This window comes from Polyergus mexicanus, unplaced genomic scaffold (genome assembly GCF_030449975.1).
Source record: "Polyergus mexicanus isolate NDT 795.1 unplaced genomic scaffold, iyPolMexi1.0 SCAF_18, whole genome shotgun sequence".
Classification (NCBI taxonomy): domain Eukaryota; kingdom Metazoa; phylum Arthropoda; class Insecta; order Hymenoptera; family Formicidae; genus Polyergus; species Polyergus mexicanus.
In genome coordinates, this window is record NW_027223338.1 from 3,721,797 (window position 1) to 3,738,272 (window position 16,476).

Sequence of the window (16,476 nt, forward strand, 5' to 3'; positions counted from 1 at the left end):
TTCATATCATATCCGGTTTGTGCATGAATATTCTGGTTATTAAAAAACAGTTATTCCAGAATTTAAAGAAACTTCCGTTTTTGAAACACTAAATGTGCAATATCTGGTATTCCTTCATATGATTGCAACCAATCATATATGGTAATAAAAGCTTACAAATTATTGGAAAGAATTATTATTATAATTCCTGGCGATGTATTTTTTCTTTTTTTAATGGCACCTAATTTCGCAAATCATATAATAATAGTCTATCAGACTGTGTATATACAAGTTGGTAGCTAAAGAGAGAAAATATATACATCTTCGTTATTAGGAGGCAATCCTTATGAGAAAAATTATTCCAAGGATGTAAAGATCTTTACATATTCAAGTATGAGGAAACGGTTTCGTAATATTATAGGAAGCAATAAACTGCTGCTTTTTTTAAAGTGATAAGAAATTATGATTAAAAAAATCTATCCTGATACTCGTAACAATGTTGGCCAGAAAAAAGATGCCTCAATCTTGTTTGCAAATTATAATCGCAGATATGAAAATAATAAATAAAATATTTTGGTTGCGTTCTCACGTTTGGAATGTTGCGAACAGTAACATTTCTCATGAAATATTAAATAAATAATAATTTTGGATATATGAAAATGTGCGCATCAAATTCAATTATTAATATTAAACGAAATTAATGTTAACAATTAATTGCACATGTATATGTCCTCTGGAAATCCAAAAGACATCCAATATAATAGACAGGGCAGATATATCCTACAGACATCCAGGAGTTATCCAGTGGACATTTATAGGATATTAATACTTATTATAATACTTAAGATTTCTAAATTATATAAAATAGCCGACACAACTAAAAATAATTATGTATGCATATTAAACTTTTATAAATATATTTATAATAATATCTTAAAACATCCTACAAATGTCCTAAAGCGTCCTGGACATATTCAGGATGATCCTGAGGATGTTTTGTGCTGTCTGGGAAATGACTCCTACCCAACCCAACTTAAACCAATACGACCAAACAAATTGATTCTATGTACATATTATTATTGGTAATTGATCGAAATCGAGCATCAACTTATATTAACAATTGATAGCAGAACTGTTTATCAAATATAAAATGTATGTAAAATTTCAGTTGTTTATTATAGTTATTACAACGGACATTAAACGTTAACACATTAAATACAATAGTTTAGAATAGTTATGAAATCTGAATACCTTGATAAATTGAAAATAAGAATAAAATTCTATCTTATATAAATCGCGAACATCTTGCTTTTACTTTTATGACTGAAGTGAGGGGGGGATTTAAGCATGAACCAAGCTCTCATCTCTTCCATGGCAGCGGGACTGTCGTATCTATGTAGGGCATTTACACACTCTTCCAGCCCGACAAATAATTATTAGAAAACAATATTTGCGGATCTAAAAAAATATGCGAGGTACGAGTGGCTGAATCGAGAATCGAACCCGAGTCTTTCGCTTTCCGGGCAACTGCTCTTACCACTGAGCTATTCAGACTTCATATCTTATGCCACTTTAACATAGTTTATACGACTTCAGAGCGATATTTAAACCTCGCTCAATGGATGCAGTGTCGATTGCTACAGAGAGACGACATGCTCAGCAGACGACATGCCCAGCAGAAGACGTGCCCCGCAGACGACATGCCCAGCAAACAATAAATTGTGTGATAACCTTCGACGATTTTGTGCTGGATCAAAATTGTTGCTAAATTCGTTAACCTTTCTTGAAAGTCAAATGCCAACAATTTTTTATCAATTTAAATTTTGAAAGCGATCTTTTATCTGAAGCTGCTGGTGACTGGCAAAGTTAATGATATTTGCAAACTCACGTAAAGATTCGGAAACACCTGTTGCAAATTATTTTTCAATAAATAATTCAGTATTGTATTTTAATTCATATCGGGCATCAGCATTCCTTGCAAGAATATACACATTTTGTCGTATAACTCGGCACGATATCATTTTCCGTTTCAGTTTTGTTTGAAAGTTTTGCTTAAATTTCATGCACTGTTTCAAAACGTGCATCTTACTCATTTTTTTAAAAGACGAACTATGGCGCAGAAAGTCAAAAGTTTCGTTGTGCTGTTTCAACAACTCAAAACATTTGTTTTAAGAGCTTATTACTATATCTAAAATACAAAAATAAAAATTTAGCAGTTAGTGAGATTTATAAAAATTATAAATCGAAATTGTGTCAATTTTCTAATAACAGATTTTAAAAATACGTCATGGTTGATTTGATTGTTTTGTTTGGGCTCGTTCGAGGTCGGATTGAGTTTGATGAAGATTGTTGGGTTGAGTATTGTGGGGTTTGTTTGGATTAATTACGTCGGATTTTGTGGGGTGATGGTTTGTTTGGCATTAATCAAGATTGGTAGGATTAGTTTTGGTTTGATCAGCATTAATGGAATTGGCATAGTACTCTGCGTTGATACCACTGCTTGTCATGCAAATTTGCGATCTTTTTTAATTTTGGTTATTTTTATAGTTCAAAACTTTTCCAATTTTTCTTTTTTCGGTTTTACGATTGTTTTCAAAGACACGTCGACGGCCGTCCGGGTGTACTTTACCTGTTGCACCTCGGCTTGAAACGGCTCTGCCTGAGTGCAGTAAATGGTACATAAAAAAATAATATTTATTATGTACAAGAAAAATTGTAATGTACTAATCATTTTGATTCCCTTTGAATCCTTCTCGACGGTAATATATTAAAAAATAATGTTTAATAAAAAAGTCCTTTATATTTTATATCATCATAAGAATAACTGTCGGTAATTCATAATTTATTTCACATTTATTATTCGATATTTTATAACATTATTACATTAGATTAGAAATTAAAGCCATCAAAATGCCAGACTCACTGCATACAGGTCTGTTTCACCTTCATGACAATCTGATATGTCATTACAAAAACAAAAGTGAAGCCAACTTAAAAACATACCGATCGTTCGAATAATCCATTGGTGTATGAAGTAAATCCAACAGCAAAAAAACGGTATTAATTTACAAGATAATGCAGAACTCCTTGACACATTCATACACTGCTCTTATTTTTTAATTCTTAATAGATGTATTTAATTTTAATCTTCCACTCTTTTCTTTACTTCGTATTTTTTAAGTTTAATTTTATTTGCTGACTTAATGTGTAGGATTTACGATATATGGTACATCAACGATTAGATATAAATATATATATGCAATGTTGTTATATATCTTTTTGTGCATAAACTATTAAGAGTTTGTATAGATCTAACATAAGTATTTGTTCTTGATTATTTTGTATTGTTTTATAAGTTACCTTTTTTTCCACAAATTTACGTGTATATTCGTTTTTGAATTCTTCTTGCAGATCGTGTGGCATTTTATCAACAAATGGGTAGATGGAGAATATCGAACCTATTAAAATAATTCATTAAGAATAAATTATTAGAATTGAATTAAGATTTAAATAAATAAGAAAAGAACGTTGCAGCAAACTTATAATGTGATAGTAATCACATGAAGCATAAAACTTAATTTTTAGATTTTTAAAAATAACTTACATATAACATTGCTTGGATCTTTAAAAGAATATGTTATTTCTCGAAGACTGCAATGGCAAACCTTAAATCCGATACTTTTAAGTATTTCCTTCAATTCTTTACGAGGACAGTTTGAATCATTAAATGGCGAAACATAATTTTTGACATCCTGTATAAAAATAAGAGTATAATAATTAAACCCTTATTCCTGTAAAATTGCGAATTTGATGGAACATGAAAATAATGAAGCTTACTTGTATGTATGGTGCAAAACGAATATCTTGAGCCAAAATATTTATAACATCATATGTATCATGGGATGTAATCAAATTTATAAGTATATTCCCACCAGGTCGAATCATACGATAAATATTCTCAAATGCGCGTCTGTCAAATAAAACATAGATAAGCGTAATTAATTTTTAAAGCTTTTATGCTTATTGTGATTTTAGTTTCAATTTTTAATAAAACTTTTAAAATGAATATAATCATTTTAATGAAATGATAAGCTGATATATTAAACTCTTATTTCTTTCTCTTTGAAATTATGTTATAATGTGATCAAACTGTTAAAAAATATTATAAAAAACAATTTTATGTATTAAAATATCTAAAAATTTAAAAAATTACAAAATTAAAATTACAAAATTTTACTTTATTTTAAACATTTTTACAAATTAATACAATATTTAATATAATATATTATATATTGATATATATGTTTAATAATTTCATAATTTTAGAAAGAAAAGAAGTATTATTCTTTTGTTTAAAAAATTCACATTAATCTATATAAATATATAGAGTGTCTCTGAACTCATTGGCACTGTCAAAACGGGTTTAGCGACTTTAGCACATAAAAACAAATCGAAAATGTTTAATAAACATATGTCCGAATCCGAATGGTTTCAGAATTATAGGATATTGAAGTTGCTTTTGTAAGAAAACGTAACTTGAAGTAAATGTTGTTTAATATTCTTAAGGCCGATGGCAAAGAATATGACGTAAGCGCTTACATTTGTTGTGATGTGAAGTAAGATAGAGAAAAACGTAAGTAATAAGTCGTAAAGGTTATATGTGGATGCGGAAAATGCGTCGGATGACGACCATGAAGGAAGAGTAAGGAAAGTTATCTGCTTACATTAGAAATGGTCACGAAAAATGTTTCGTATATGGCCAGATTTGCCTAATTGAATAACATAGACCATTTCGTCATCATTTTGAATATTCGTATATCTATATATATATAAATATTCAAAATCACGGCTCCCTTAATCGGATTTAATAACATCCGTAGTTGTGAAACTAGCCAATCACAACTATTCCTCTGAAGAATGGAATGACTGTGATTGGCCAGTCCTAAAACTACGGATGTTATTAAACCCGATTAAGAGAGCCATGTAACAAAGCTCCTAGACATATCTAGACCGAGTATTGAGGAGTGGGAGCCGAGGTGTACGTAGAAAAGGACATACTCTGTTTCGTGCCCCTTGCGTTCTCTCTCGCTCGCACGTAGCATGACGAAAAAAAGCGCTATGCTATGTGCGAGCGAGAGAGAACGCAAGGGGCATAAAACAGAGTATGTCCTTTTCTACGTGCATCTTTACCCCCACTCCTTAAAAAAAGGCAAACGCTTGGTCTAGATATACTATGTCTATGCACACTACTTACTATTAATTACTACCACAACTAAACGTAACATTATATATGTACGAATATTCAAGATGGTGACGAAATGGTCCAAATTATTCCATTTGGCAAATCTGGCCACATACGGAACATATTCCGTGAACAATTTTTTTTCTCTCTACACTCTACACTATCGCGATAACTCTCCTTACTCTTCCTTCATAATGACAACTTACGTTTTTCTGTCTTATTTTTACGACTATGACAGTCGTAAGCGTTTAAACATTTCATTCTCTGCCATCAGCCTTATTCTGTTTAAAGCTTTAGTTTAAAAGGTGCTCAAAAATTTCTCTCTCGACTTCGACATACTTTTTAGCATAAATTAATAAATTAATAAATCGTTTCAAGCTTTTTGAAAAATGTTTGGAGTTTTGCGTACATGTGTTTATTAAACAATTTTGACTTGTTTTCATGTGCTAAAGCCGCTGTAGTTTTGGCACTGACAATGAGTTCAAAGACACTCTGTATAAAGTTGCAATACTTTGCAACTTTAATTTGCGAAGTATTAAAATATAATTAATTGTGATTGATTCAATATTGAAATTATATCAAAATAGTAGCCGAAGAATCGTCAAAAATTTGTATTATTTCGATATCGATTCGATCAGAATTTCAATTTTTCTTCAACATTTGGTTTTCAACGTTAGTTCAATGTTATATCAACTTATATTATAATATATATTTGTACAATAATTTGGTGGAAATCACGCTGCGATTGACCGGTCGATCGCGATTGATAGGTTGGGCAAGCCTAGTTTATATTTACTTAAATTTTTTTTTTGGAACGTACATTTTTAATGCACATTAATGAATAAGATTTAATAATAATAAATTCGCACTGTGATACCAACCGATATTTTGGCTTTTATCTGCCAGTTTCCCACTTGATTATTAATAATTTTAACTTACCGAATGTCATAACACCAATTTAAAGCGTTAAATGAGAATATATGATCAAATCTAGAAATATATTTTTCAGGTAAACATTTAGTTTGGATATCTAATACTTCGAATTGGAGTCTTCCGTCACCGTATGTTTTCTTCGCAAACTCGATCATATTCTTCGAAATATCGGTACCTTCAAAATATGCGATTATTGAATTAAATAATAATTCAAATAAATGTATGTTGTTACAGGCATTATTCTATACATATTATTGTTTTACCTGTTATTACCGTATTTGGATTTAAAGCCGGCAAGAGGACATTTTTCGTTATATCTCCGGGACCACAACCGATGTCCATACATTTTCCAGACATTTGTATTAATTCTTCTTCAAACTCGTCTATTAAATTTAATACTATGTATTTTTGCAGCTTGTTAAAAGAAGTATATTCTTTCGGCTTCATAATTTTCACAAAGTTTGGTCGCACGTCTCTTCTATGTCTTGCGTAGTTGCGTACTTCAAAATTATTTCAAATGGCAGCCTTATATATACTTTGCTATCTGGTAGGGAGGGGGGGGGGGCACAGATTAGAAAAATATGAAGTGCACTGTTAAGGAAATTTATTAATATCGTAAGAACACTAAATAAGTTTTGTGCAATTTTTATTCTGTTTACTTCTAGCAATAATTTAGTATTTTTACGGTTATTTGAAGCTTTATATGCATAGTTACAATAAAATTTAATTTATATAAAAACAATTATATAATTTTATTTTTAAAATATCAATAATCATGAAAAATTTTTTAAACTACAATAATAAAAAAATTTTTTTTGATCATAAGATTCGTTTCTTTAAAATTAGTCATAAATTAGTGTAAAGAATGTCCTAATATTTATGACAGATAGAATTCTAAAATATTAATAAAAATTAAATAAATAAATTTCTCACAATAAAAAACACAATATACGGAAAATTCATCTCAAATTAAGTATAACAGTTAATGTAAACGTATTTTGTAAACAAAATAAATGCAATACAAGATACAAGACCATTAGCAAAAAAAGCTTTATGAAATGATATAAAATTATTATACAATATGTACATTTTTTTATTAATTAGAATATGAATTTGATATGAATTACAAGTAAATGTAACAATTTATGTACCACGCAAATATGATGTTTGAATTGGTATTTTCCCAGCAAAACCAAGTTTTTATTAATTTTGGAAATATAACAAAGATTTTTTTCATAAATGATTAGTTAGACAATTCTTAGATGTTTTTTGAATTATTAGATCTAATTTTGAAGTATATTGGTTATTTTTGAGGACATAATTAATGAACTTGTTTTTAAGAATTATATAAAACGTCAAATATGAGTAATAAACAAGTTACTTAACTATGTCAACAAAAAGTAACCAAAGTGCTTTGAAATTGGATCAAATAATTCAAAATACATCAAAGAATCGTCTAACGTCTAACTAATCATTTATGACAAAAAATTTTGTTATATTTATAAAATTAATAAAAATTTAGTTTTTGCGGAAATGTATAATTTAAATTTCATATGTACGTGATACATATTCTTAAAATGAGAATATTAATTTAATTTTTTACAAAAAATATTAAATTTATCTAGAATTTAATGTGATTATAATAACAAATGTGAATCATAATATTGATAAGAACATTTGCTTATGTTAATGTTATAATTAATAGACCATAATATATGTTTTCAATTTTACAATTGTATAAAAATTATATGCAGTAAGATTATAACAAATAAAGAATATCATAGATAGCGCACGCGTTATAATCTGATCCATAATAAAAATCTGATCCATCCTTCCATCCTTCCATAATAAAAAAATTTGTGAAACGCCTGAAATGTGTTTTTGAGTCGCATTAATCGAATCTATTATTGCCATTTTTCCGCTTGTCTGATTGGCGGTCGATGATGTATCGATGAGAGATATGAATGTTTTATCGAATTCACTTCGGTGTTTGACAGTTTGGTGACAGTTCGATGACATTTCGTGCATCATGAGTGGAGTTAGTAAATATTCATAGTACATTAATATTTATTCATGGAAAATAAATTTAAAGTATATTTAAAAATGCATGTTTGATTGATGGTCGATGATGTGAGTCGAATGTGGTCGAGTGAATGTTATCGAGTTAGTTCGATAGTTTGGTGACAGTTCAGTGATATTTCGTAAATGATTAGTATTAAATGTTATAGTATATTGATATTTATTCATGAATATATTAAATTAATATATTTAAAATATATTTAAAAATGCGTGTCTGATTGATGGTCGATAATCTGAGTCAAATATGGTCGAGTGAGTCGAATTCGTTATATTCACGTATATCGTAAGCTAAGTTAATATTAATATTTTAATAGTAATATAATACAATACATTAATACAATATTTCAATTATTAGACATTTTAATCATCATCTTATTTTCAGAGATTTATCTATGAATTGTAGAATGAATCATGACTAAATATCGCACATAAAAATAAAATATTAAAAAAGAAGTAAATAAAACATTAAAAAAGTGCCAATTATTTAAAATTTAATTCCAATAACATGTATGCAATATATTTAAATGACAATTTTAATTTGAAAAAGCAGTGTTGCTATAAGCATTTTAGTTACTGTTACTATAAGCTATAAGTCAATGCTGGAATTTATTTGTAACTTTCGGCCGGATTTCTTGACTCACGCCTACTGTTCACCTTTTACTGCTCACACCTTAGCAACGCATCGCCAGATGCTCGTAACTAAGAAACGCGTTACTTATTGTTAGTCTCAGGATTATACTCTAGTAACAATAAAACACAAATGTTTTAAATTGTTATAGAATATACATATACGTAATTAATGATAGAATAATAATTACTTCTATTATTAAAACAAAATAATATATTGAATAAAAAATTTCAAGAACTTTTGTTACTAGAGTATCGTGCTATTACATTTGTGATACGTTCCTGAAACTAAAAATAAGTGACGCGTATTCCATTATGCGTTTCCATATTCCATTGTGCATTTATATACAATAAGTTGAAATGTGGTTATTTCTGTTTAACGCAAAGCCTATCGCACAATGCAAAGATGTAGGCAATAGGAATAGGGAATAACACAGGTAACAGAAATAATCACATTTCAACTTATCAGAAACTGTGTATCAACGCACAACCAATTCGCTCAAATATTACCGTGCGGTGAGAAAAAACGGCCTGATATGGGCGGCATTGATATGTGATTGCTAGGACGCGAGAATCCACTATTATGTACCGCTCGTATGTAACTATTGTCATTTGTAGAGCGCTCCTCCCAAAACTTTGTCGCGCGCCTACTCTTGGGTTGTCTCTTTTCGCTGCGCGCGAATGTATATACAGGGTATCCTAGACCAGACGTACATCCCTTTTCTTTCAAAAACTAAGCATTTTAGAGAAAAACGTTTTGAACAAAAATTGTATGGTTTTGAGGGGAACATAAGAAGGTGTCATTGGTTTGACCTTGGATAGCTTCGTTAAGGTCAAGTCAAGGACACCTTTAATTTCTTAAATGGAACTCCCTATTTTTCATTACATATTCTTGTAGCTTAACTCGAGAGCTTTCCAAAACACTATAATAACCTATTTTTCATTAAGTACTTTTTGAGTTATTTTATATTTTAATCTGACATATTTTGATATAAAAAATAAAATATTTCGTAAAATATTCAGTTTTCGATAATCTTACCGTAATACTTTTATGTACAAAATAACGAGACAAATCAATTAGTATAAAAAAATAATTGTTTTTAAGAAAATTATTTACAATGTATTTTTTTAAATAATTATTTGTTTTTTTTGGCACTAATTGATTTGTCTCATTATTCTGTACATAAAAGTATTACGGTAAGATTATTGAAAACTGAATTACTGAATATTTTACGAAATATTTTATTTTTTATATCAAAATATGTCAGATTAAAATATAAAATAACTCAAAAAGTACTTAATGAAAAAATAGGTTATTATAGTGTTTTGGAAAGCTCTTGAGTTAAGCTACAAGAATATGTAATGAAAAATAGGGAGTTCCATTTAAGAAATTAAAGGTGTCCTTGACTTGACCTTAACGAAGCTATCCAAGATCAAACCAATGACACCTTCTTATGTTCCCCTCAAAACCATACAATTTTTGTTCAAAATGTTTTTCTCTAAAATGCTTAGTTTTTGAAAGAAAAGGGGTGTACGGGTGGTCTAGGACACCCTCTGTGTGTGTGTGTGTGTGTGTGTGTGTGTGTGTGTGCGTGCGTGCGTGCGTGCGTGCGTGCGTGCGTGCGTGCGTGCGTGCGCGTGTACGTGCACGCGCGTGTGTGCATGTGTGTGTACAGAGTGTCCCATTTTAATGTTCCACCTCAAATGACTTTTTTATTTTTGATCGTAAAACAAAATGTTTCAGACAAAAGTTGTATTTCGAAGAGAACATAAGATGGTGCCATTAGTTTGATCGTGAATAGTTGCTTGAAGATCACATGAAGATCATCTTCAATTTCTTAAATGGAACTATCTACTTTTCATTACATATTTTTCTAGCTTACATTTAAAACTTTTCAAAACTGTATAATTAAGTACGTTTTCGTTAAACACTTTTTAAATTATAAGGCAAGATCAGAAGCACGATCTGGCCGATCAAAGCAAGATCAAAAGCACGAATTGGCCGGTCAAGGCAAGATCAAAAGCAGGATCCGGCCGGTCAAAGCAAAATCAAAAGCACGATCCGGCCGGTCAAGGCAAGATCGGGGCATGTACAATTATTATAGGTGTTCGAAAAGACCGCCATTTATTTGGATAAAAATGTCCAACCTACAGCGTAAATCATCCCGCACTTTTTGAAGGACATCTGCATTTGTTTGTATATGCCTCTTGAATACGTTCCTTTATGTTTTCCATTGTTGTAGGCTCTTACGCATAAACTTTTTGTTTTACGTATTCCCAAAAGTAAAAATCAAGAGGGATTGTCGGGTGATCTTGATGGCCATTCATGAGTCCCTACCCATTCCAATCCATCTATTATTAAATCTATTATTTAAATAATTTGTAACGTTTTGGGAGCTGGTGTTTTATCCTGCTGAAACCACATTCGGTTGAACAAGTCATTATTGACATCTCTCAAAAAATTGGGCAGATCATTCTGAAGAAATGCTAAATACAATAGTTTTGCGCGTTTAGATTCTGTTCAAAAAAAGTATGGACCTATGATGTCATTTCTAAGAATATTTGCCCAAACGTTAATAGAACGTTTTTGAAATTCTTGGCTCCTTTGCCAATGAGGATTTTAATGAGAGTAATAATGATTTATATGTTTATTAACGCCCTCTCTGTTACCGAACATGACTTCATCAGAAAAGAGTATCTTTGCGATAAAATGTAGATTTCTTCGAATTTGATTCATATATATATATATATATGAATCAAATTCGATATATATGTATATATATATTGTTGCGTCCGCGGATCGAAATCGATATAACTCGAACGCGCGTGACACAACCAGCACCGCGTATCGCGACGAAAATGGTTAACACTCCTGACATCGATCGCGAGACTCTCAGATGGCCGATCTCTCTCCAGATCCGCCGTTGTTTTAACAACAACCCTTAGCAACGTTCTCCCGGAAATGGGTACAGCAGATTCAGGAATAACGGCCACAGACGACCCGCAGGGACGCAGCTATATACATATATGTACATACATATATACTGGGTGGCCCATTTTAATCCATCCAGTCGAATATCTCAAAAACCAAGCCCGGAAGAGAAAAATGTTTCAGACAAAAGTTGTTTGGTTTCGAAAGGGCCATAAGATGGTACCATTGGTTTGACCTTGGAAAATCATTTGAAAGTCATGTGAAGGTCAACTTTAAAATCTTAAATGGAAACCTCCATTTTTTATTTAGTATTCTTGTAGCTTGCCTCGAGAGCTTTCCAAAACACTATAATAAAGTATTTTTTTATTCAGCACTTTTTGAGTTATTTTATATTTTAATCTGACATCTTTTGATATAAAAAATTAAATATTTCATAAAATAGTTAGTTTTTGATAATCTTACCGTAATACTTTTATATACAGAATAATGATACAAATCAATTAAAAATTACAATTTTTATACAAATTAGTATAAAAAAATAATAGTTTTTAAAAAAATTATTTACGATGTATTTTTTTAAACAATTATTTGTTTTTTTTTATTGGACTAATTGATTTGTCTCATTATTCTGTACATAAAAGTATTACGGTAAAATTATCGAAAACTGAATATTTTATGAGATATTTAATTTGTTATATTAAAAGATGTCAGATTAAAATATAAAATAACTCAAAAAGTACTGAATAAAAAAATATTTATTATAGTGTTTTGGAAATCTCTCGATGTCAGCTACAAGAATACTAAAGAAAAAATGGGGATTTCCATTTAAGATTTTAAAGTTGACCTTCATATGACCTTCAAATGATTTTCCAAGGTCAAATCAATGGTACCATCTTATGGCCCCCTCGAAATCAAACAACTTTTGTCTGAAACATTTTTCTTTTCCGGATTTGGTTTTTGAGATATTCGACTGGATGGATTAAAATGGGCCACCCAGTATATATATATATATATATATATATATATATATATGTATATGTATGTTTAAACGTATAATGCGCTGCAATGTTACTTTATTTTCATAATGTTATAATGTTCAATAAAGATACAAATTATAATCAAACAAGAAACGTGTTTTAATTTTACAATGATCATATATAACATGTATATTTCTATATATACAACGTTTGTATTTTTATTTTATTTATTAGTGTTTTGTTGTGAGCAAACCTTTAATCCCATGTCGTGTATATATGCGTATATATTCATATATGTGTGTGTGTGTGTGTGTGTGTGTGTGTGTGTGTGTGTGTGTGTGTGCGTGTGTGCGCGCGCGCGCGCGTGTGTGTGTGGTGTGTTACAGTAAATGTGTACTAATTTGATAAAAGTAAATGTATTCACAAGCGACGGAATTTAAACTTTTACCAGTAGAAGCATAGATTTTCTACTATAATGTATTGTAGCAAATATATATATTGTCTAGTAAATGAATACATTTATCAGAAATAGACATTTTTATATTTAGGTGATACTTTTGCTGAAATCCTATCGTAAATGCATACATTAGCTAGTAAATACATACACTTATTAAATTTACGCTTTTACTATATTATATATATATATATAGTATGATGTAGCTTTTTGTAGAGTTTTGTTATGATTGCTTGTAATGGACAATAAATGTCATTGTACAAACATAAAGCATAAAAGATTAATTTCCCAAAAATATAAATAGATGATTGTTGATATTTTCATAACATTTCACAGGTTTCTAATAGCGGAGAAAATTATAGTAAACTCTCGCTTAAAAGAATCTCGTGCTTTGTTAATCAATTCTTTTCTAGTGCTCGATGACAGATCTGCTGTGCAAATTACTATGGATGTATAGCATACATGGCTCTCAGTTCTCTTATATCTGAAATAGGCGTTAAAACATGTTAATAAATAGCATAACATATTAAAATTTCATACACAGAATTCTTTCACGGAACTGATGGAGATATTGCACAAAATACCATGATATGCTATCTATAACAAAGATATGATTCATCACTGAAAATAAGAAAGATCTATTACTTCTTGGACTATTGCCAGGAATATCATTAAACTGCATTCTTGTCTTATTTCGAAGTATTTGAATACACAATACTTACTGAAATTGTGATGTATCTAATTGAAGCTCAAAGAAGAGAATTTATCTCTGATGAAAATTACAATTAATTTAACTTTATATTTAACTGATATGTTTTCTTACTTCCTGATTACATTACGTTGTGTCTGTTACGTGTGCAATGACACCGACCGAAAAAAAAGATTTGGAGAATTTACAGTCAAGTTTGACTCTTTAAAAATAAAAAATTAATTATTACGCTTGTCATTACGAGAGGTTAGGAAATCTGTCATAATAACTATGTCCAAGGCAAAGATACAAAATGGTATAATAAAATTATTAATTATTATTTATGGACAGCACGTACCATATAAAAAGTAGAAATATGTTTATAATTATAAGCTTTTTTATCTTCTTTTTCTAATTATAACCGATTACAGCAAATCTGACAGCAAGAAATCACAGTTGTAACAGCCTTTTCTTGAATATATCAACAGTCAGAATGTATGAATATTCAGATGCCATACGCTTGATCGAAATGTGCGCAAAAGAAATGTGCGTCAAAGAAATGTGCGCAAAAGAAATATGCGCGAAAGAACTGTGCGTAAAAGAACTGTGCGCAAAAGAAATGTGCGCAAAAGAACTGTGCGCGAAAGAAATGTGCGCAAAAGAAATGTGTGCAAAAGAACTGTGCGCAAAAGAGCTGTGTGCAAACGAACTGTGTGTAAACGAACAGTAACAAACGTTTATTTACCAAATGAAATTAATAATAAATGTCAAAAAATTTCAAAATTATACATGCATACATGCGTGTGTATGTATTTTAAATTATACAAAAATATGTGTTGTGTCCAAAAACAATGTGTCCAATTGAACGGTGTGCAAATAAAATGTGTCTAAACGAACCGTGCGCAATTGAAATGTGTCCAATCGAACGGTGCGCAACTTTATGTGTCTAATATCACAGTGTGCGATTGCAACGTGTCTAATTGTACTGTGCGCAAGTGAAGGCTTCTCTTACAGCAAGAGCGCTACTCTTGCCGGTCAACGTAAGTGTGAGCGACATGCTGGAAAACTGTCAAACGAATACTGAGTCGCGACGGTGAATTGTCAGGCTTTAAATTCATATCGATCATCGACCGTTTGAAGAAATCGAAGACACAATTGTCTACAAATACTTTGATTATAATTTTGATAGGCCGTGTGATTGTATTCTATATTTGCAACATTCTGTCCAAAATATCGCACTAATTCCTTGGGCGGTCGCAGATTTCCAAAACTATCGAAATATACTACACGATCTCCCCTCTTTGCATATGCAACCCAATGAGTACCGGAACCATCGATGTCATCCAAATTGACGATACCGTTCTCATTTCCTCGTACACCGTTTATCGGTAAATTAATGCGCATGAAAACACCTCTAAAAAATTGTATACGCATACGTCTTGCAAGCTGTTCCAATTGTACATTGGTTGTTACACCGGCAGGCATTTTTATTTTGACATTTTTTTTTCTTGGCTGCTGTTGAGAACCCTCGTCCACGCTTGTATGGATCGAGATAAAGTCCGTGACCTTCTATGGCGCGATTATAACGTTGCATTTCTTCGAGCTGACGTTGCGTCGCCTTGCTATCGTTCACCGCCTTCGCGATTCCCGCTGCTCCGCCAGCCAACGAACCGAGAACTCCCAATAATGGTAAAATTAGTAAGATACCACCGCGCTTGGCTATAGGAAGTATTCGTTTTTTCGCAATCTTTTTCTTCATCGATGATTTTTTTTGTTTTCAGCCCCATACCGAATTTTGTCTTTGCCTTCATAGCCGCCCAAATAGCTGTAGTGACTGCTCTTTCGCCAAGAGTCGAATCTCTCGCGGTAATACGCGTTCGCGCTTTCGTGGCGAGTATATTATCCGCAACGTGTCGTTGACCGAGATCGTTGCTTCATGAATAAGCTATGTCGTGCTCGCGACACGCGGCATCCAATGGATTGATACCCCGATTGCCTCTAGCCAATCGTGTTTCTAAATGAGTTCCCGGTCCGCAAAACTGATAGCCTGGAATATGTAATTCGATAGGAAGTGCGTTTATCGCACGATTTAACAAATCGCTACCTCTTATAATTTTTGCTGACATTCGTCACAATTTTTTATTAACGGTGTTGGACCGTTGAAATGTGTTTGCTGCCACGACAATTTATAATGTCGCGTGCATCGACGATACTGCTGAACCTCTGAGTCAGCTTTTATATGTTCGGGAAGCTTGTCCCACAATTGTTCCACGTAGCTACCAAAGTCTCGCAGTAAAACAATCTTGGAGATAATCTGTAACTGCTCGGTCGTAAGCTCGAGAATATCGCTGTCAACCGATAGAAGAAGAAACATTTTTGAGACTGAGCGGTTTCGATTCGATGCGCCTCTACAAATAGGGTCCCGATGACTCATTTTCCAAAATCTGATTTGAGATTCGCGAGAGCAAACATGCGCTTCGCGCGACAAGCGACGATAATCAAAGTGATAAATTTTAATGATAAAACACGAGTAATGTCCGAGAAAGAAATACGCAAGCATGGAAA

At 31.4% G+C, this 16,476-nt stretch overlaps 1 protein-coding gene across 4 annotated transcripts; it reads right to left on the reverse strand.

Moving 5' to 3' along the window:
* Window positions 1–2,813: 2,813 nt before the first annotated feature.
* Window positions 2,814–9,433, reverse strand: LOC138941218 (juvenile hormone acid O-methyltransferase-like). Of its 4 annotated transcripts, none has more exons than XM_070310652.1 (6): window positions 9,371–9,433; window positions 6,418–6,654; window positions 6,161–6,329; window positions 3,817–3,949; window positions 3,584–3,731; window positions 2,814–3,437 (listed from the first exon to the last, which is right to left on the reverse strand). In XM_070310652.1, the coding sequence occupies exons 1-6, from the start codon at window positions 9,405–9,407 to the stop codon at window positions 3,247–3,249; spliced, it is 915 nt and encodes a 304-aa protein (XP_070166753.1). In that variant the 5' UTR covers window positions 9,408–9,433; the 3' UTR covers window positions 2,814–3,246. The 4 variants fall into 4 exon arrangements, with proteins under 4 accessions (XP_070166753.1, XP_070166752.1, XP_070166755.1 ...); XM_070310651.1 differs by having other exon boundaries at window positions 2,814–3,440; XM_070310654.1 differs by having other exon boundaries at window positions 2,814–3,440; window positions 6,418–6,698; window positions 9,371–9,389.
* Window positions 9,434–16,476: the final 7,043 nt, after the last annotated feature.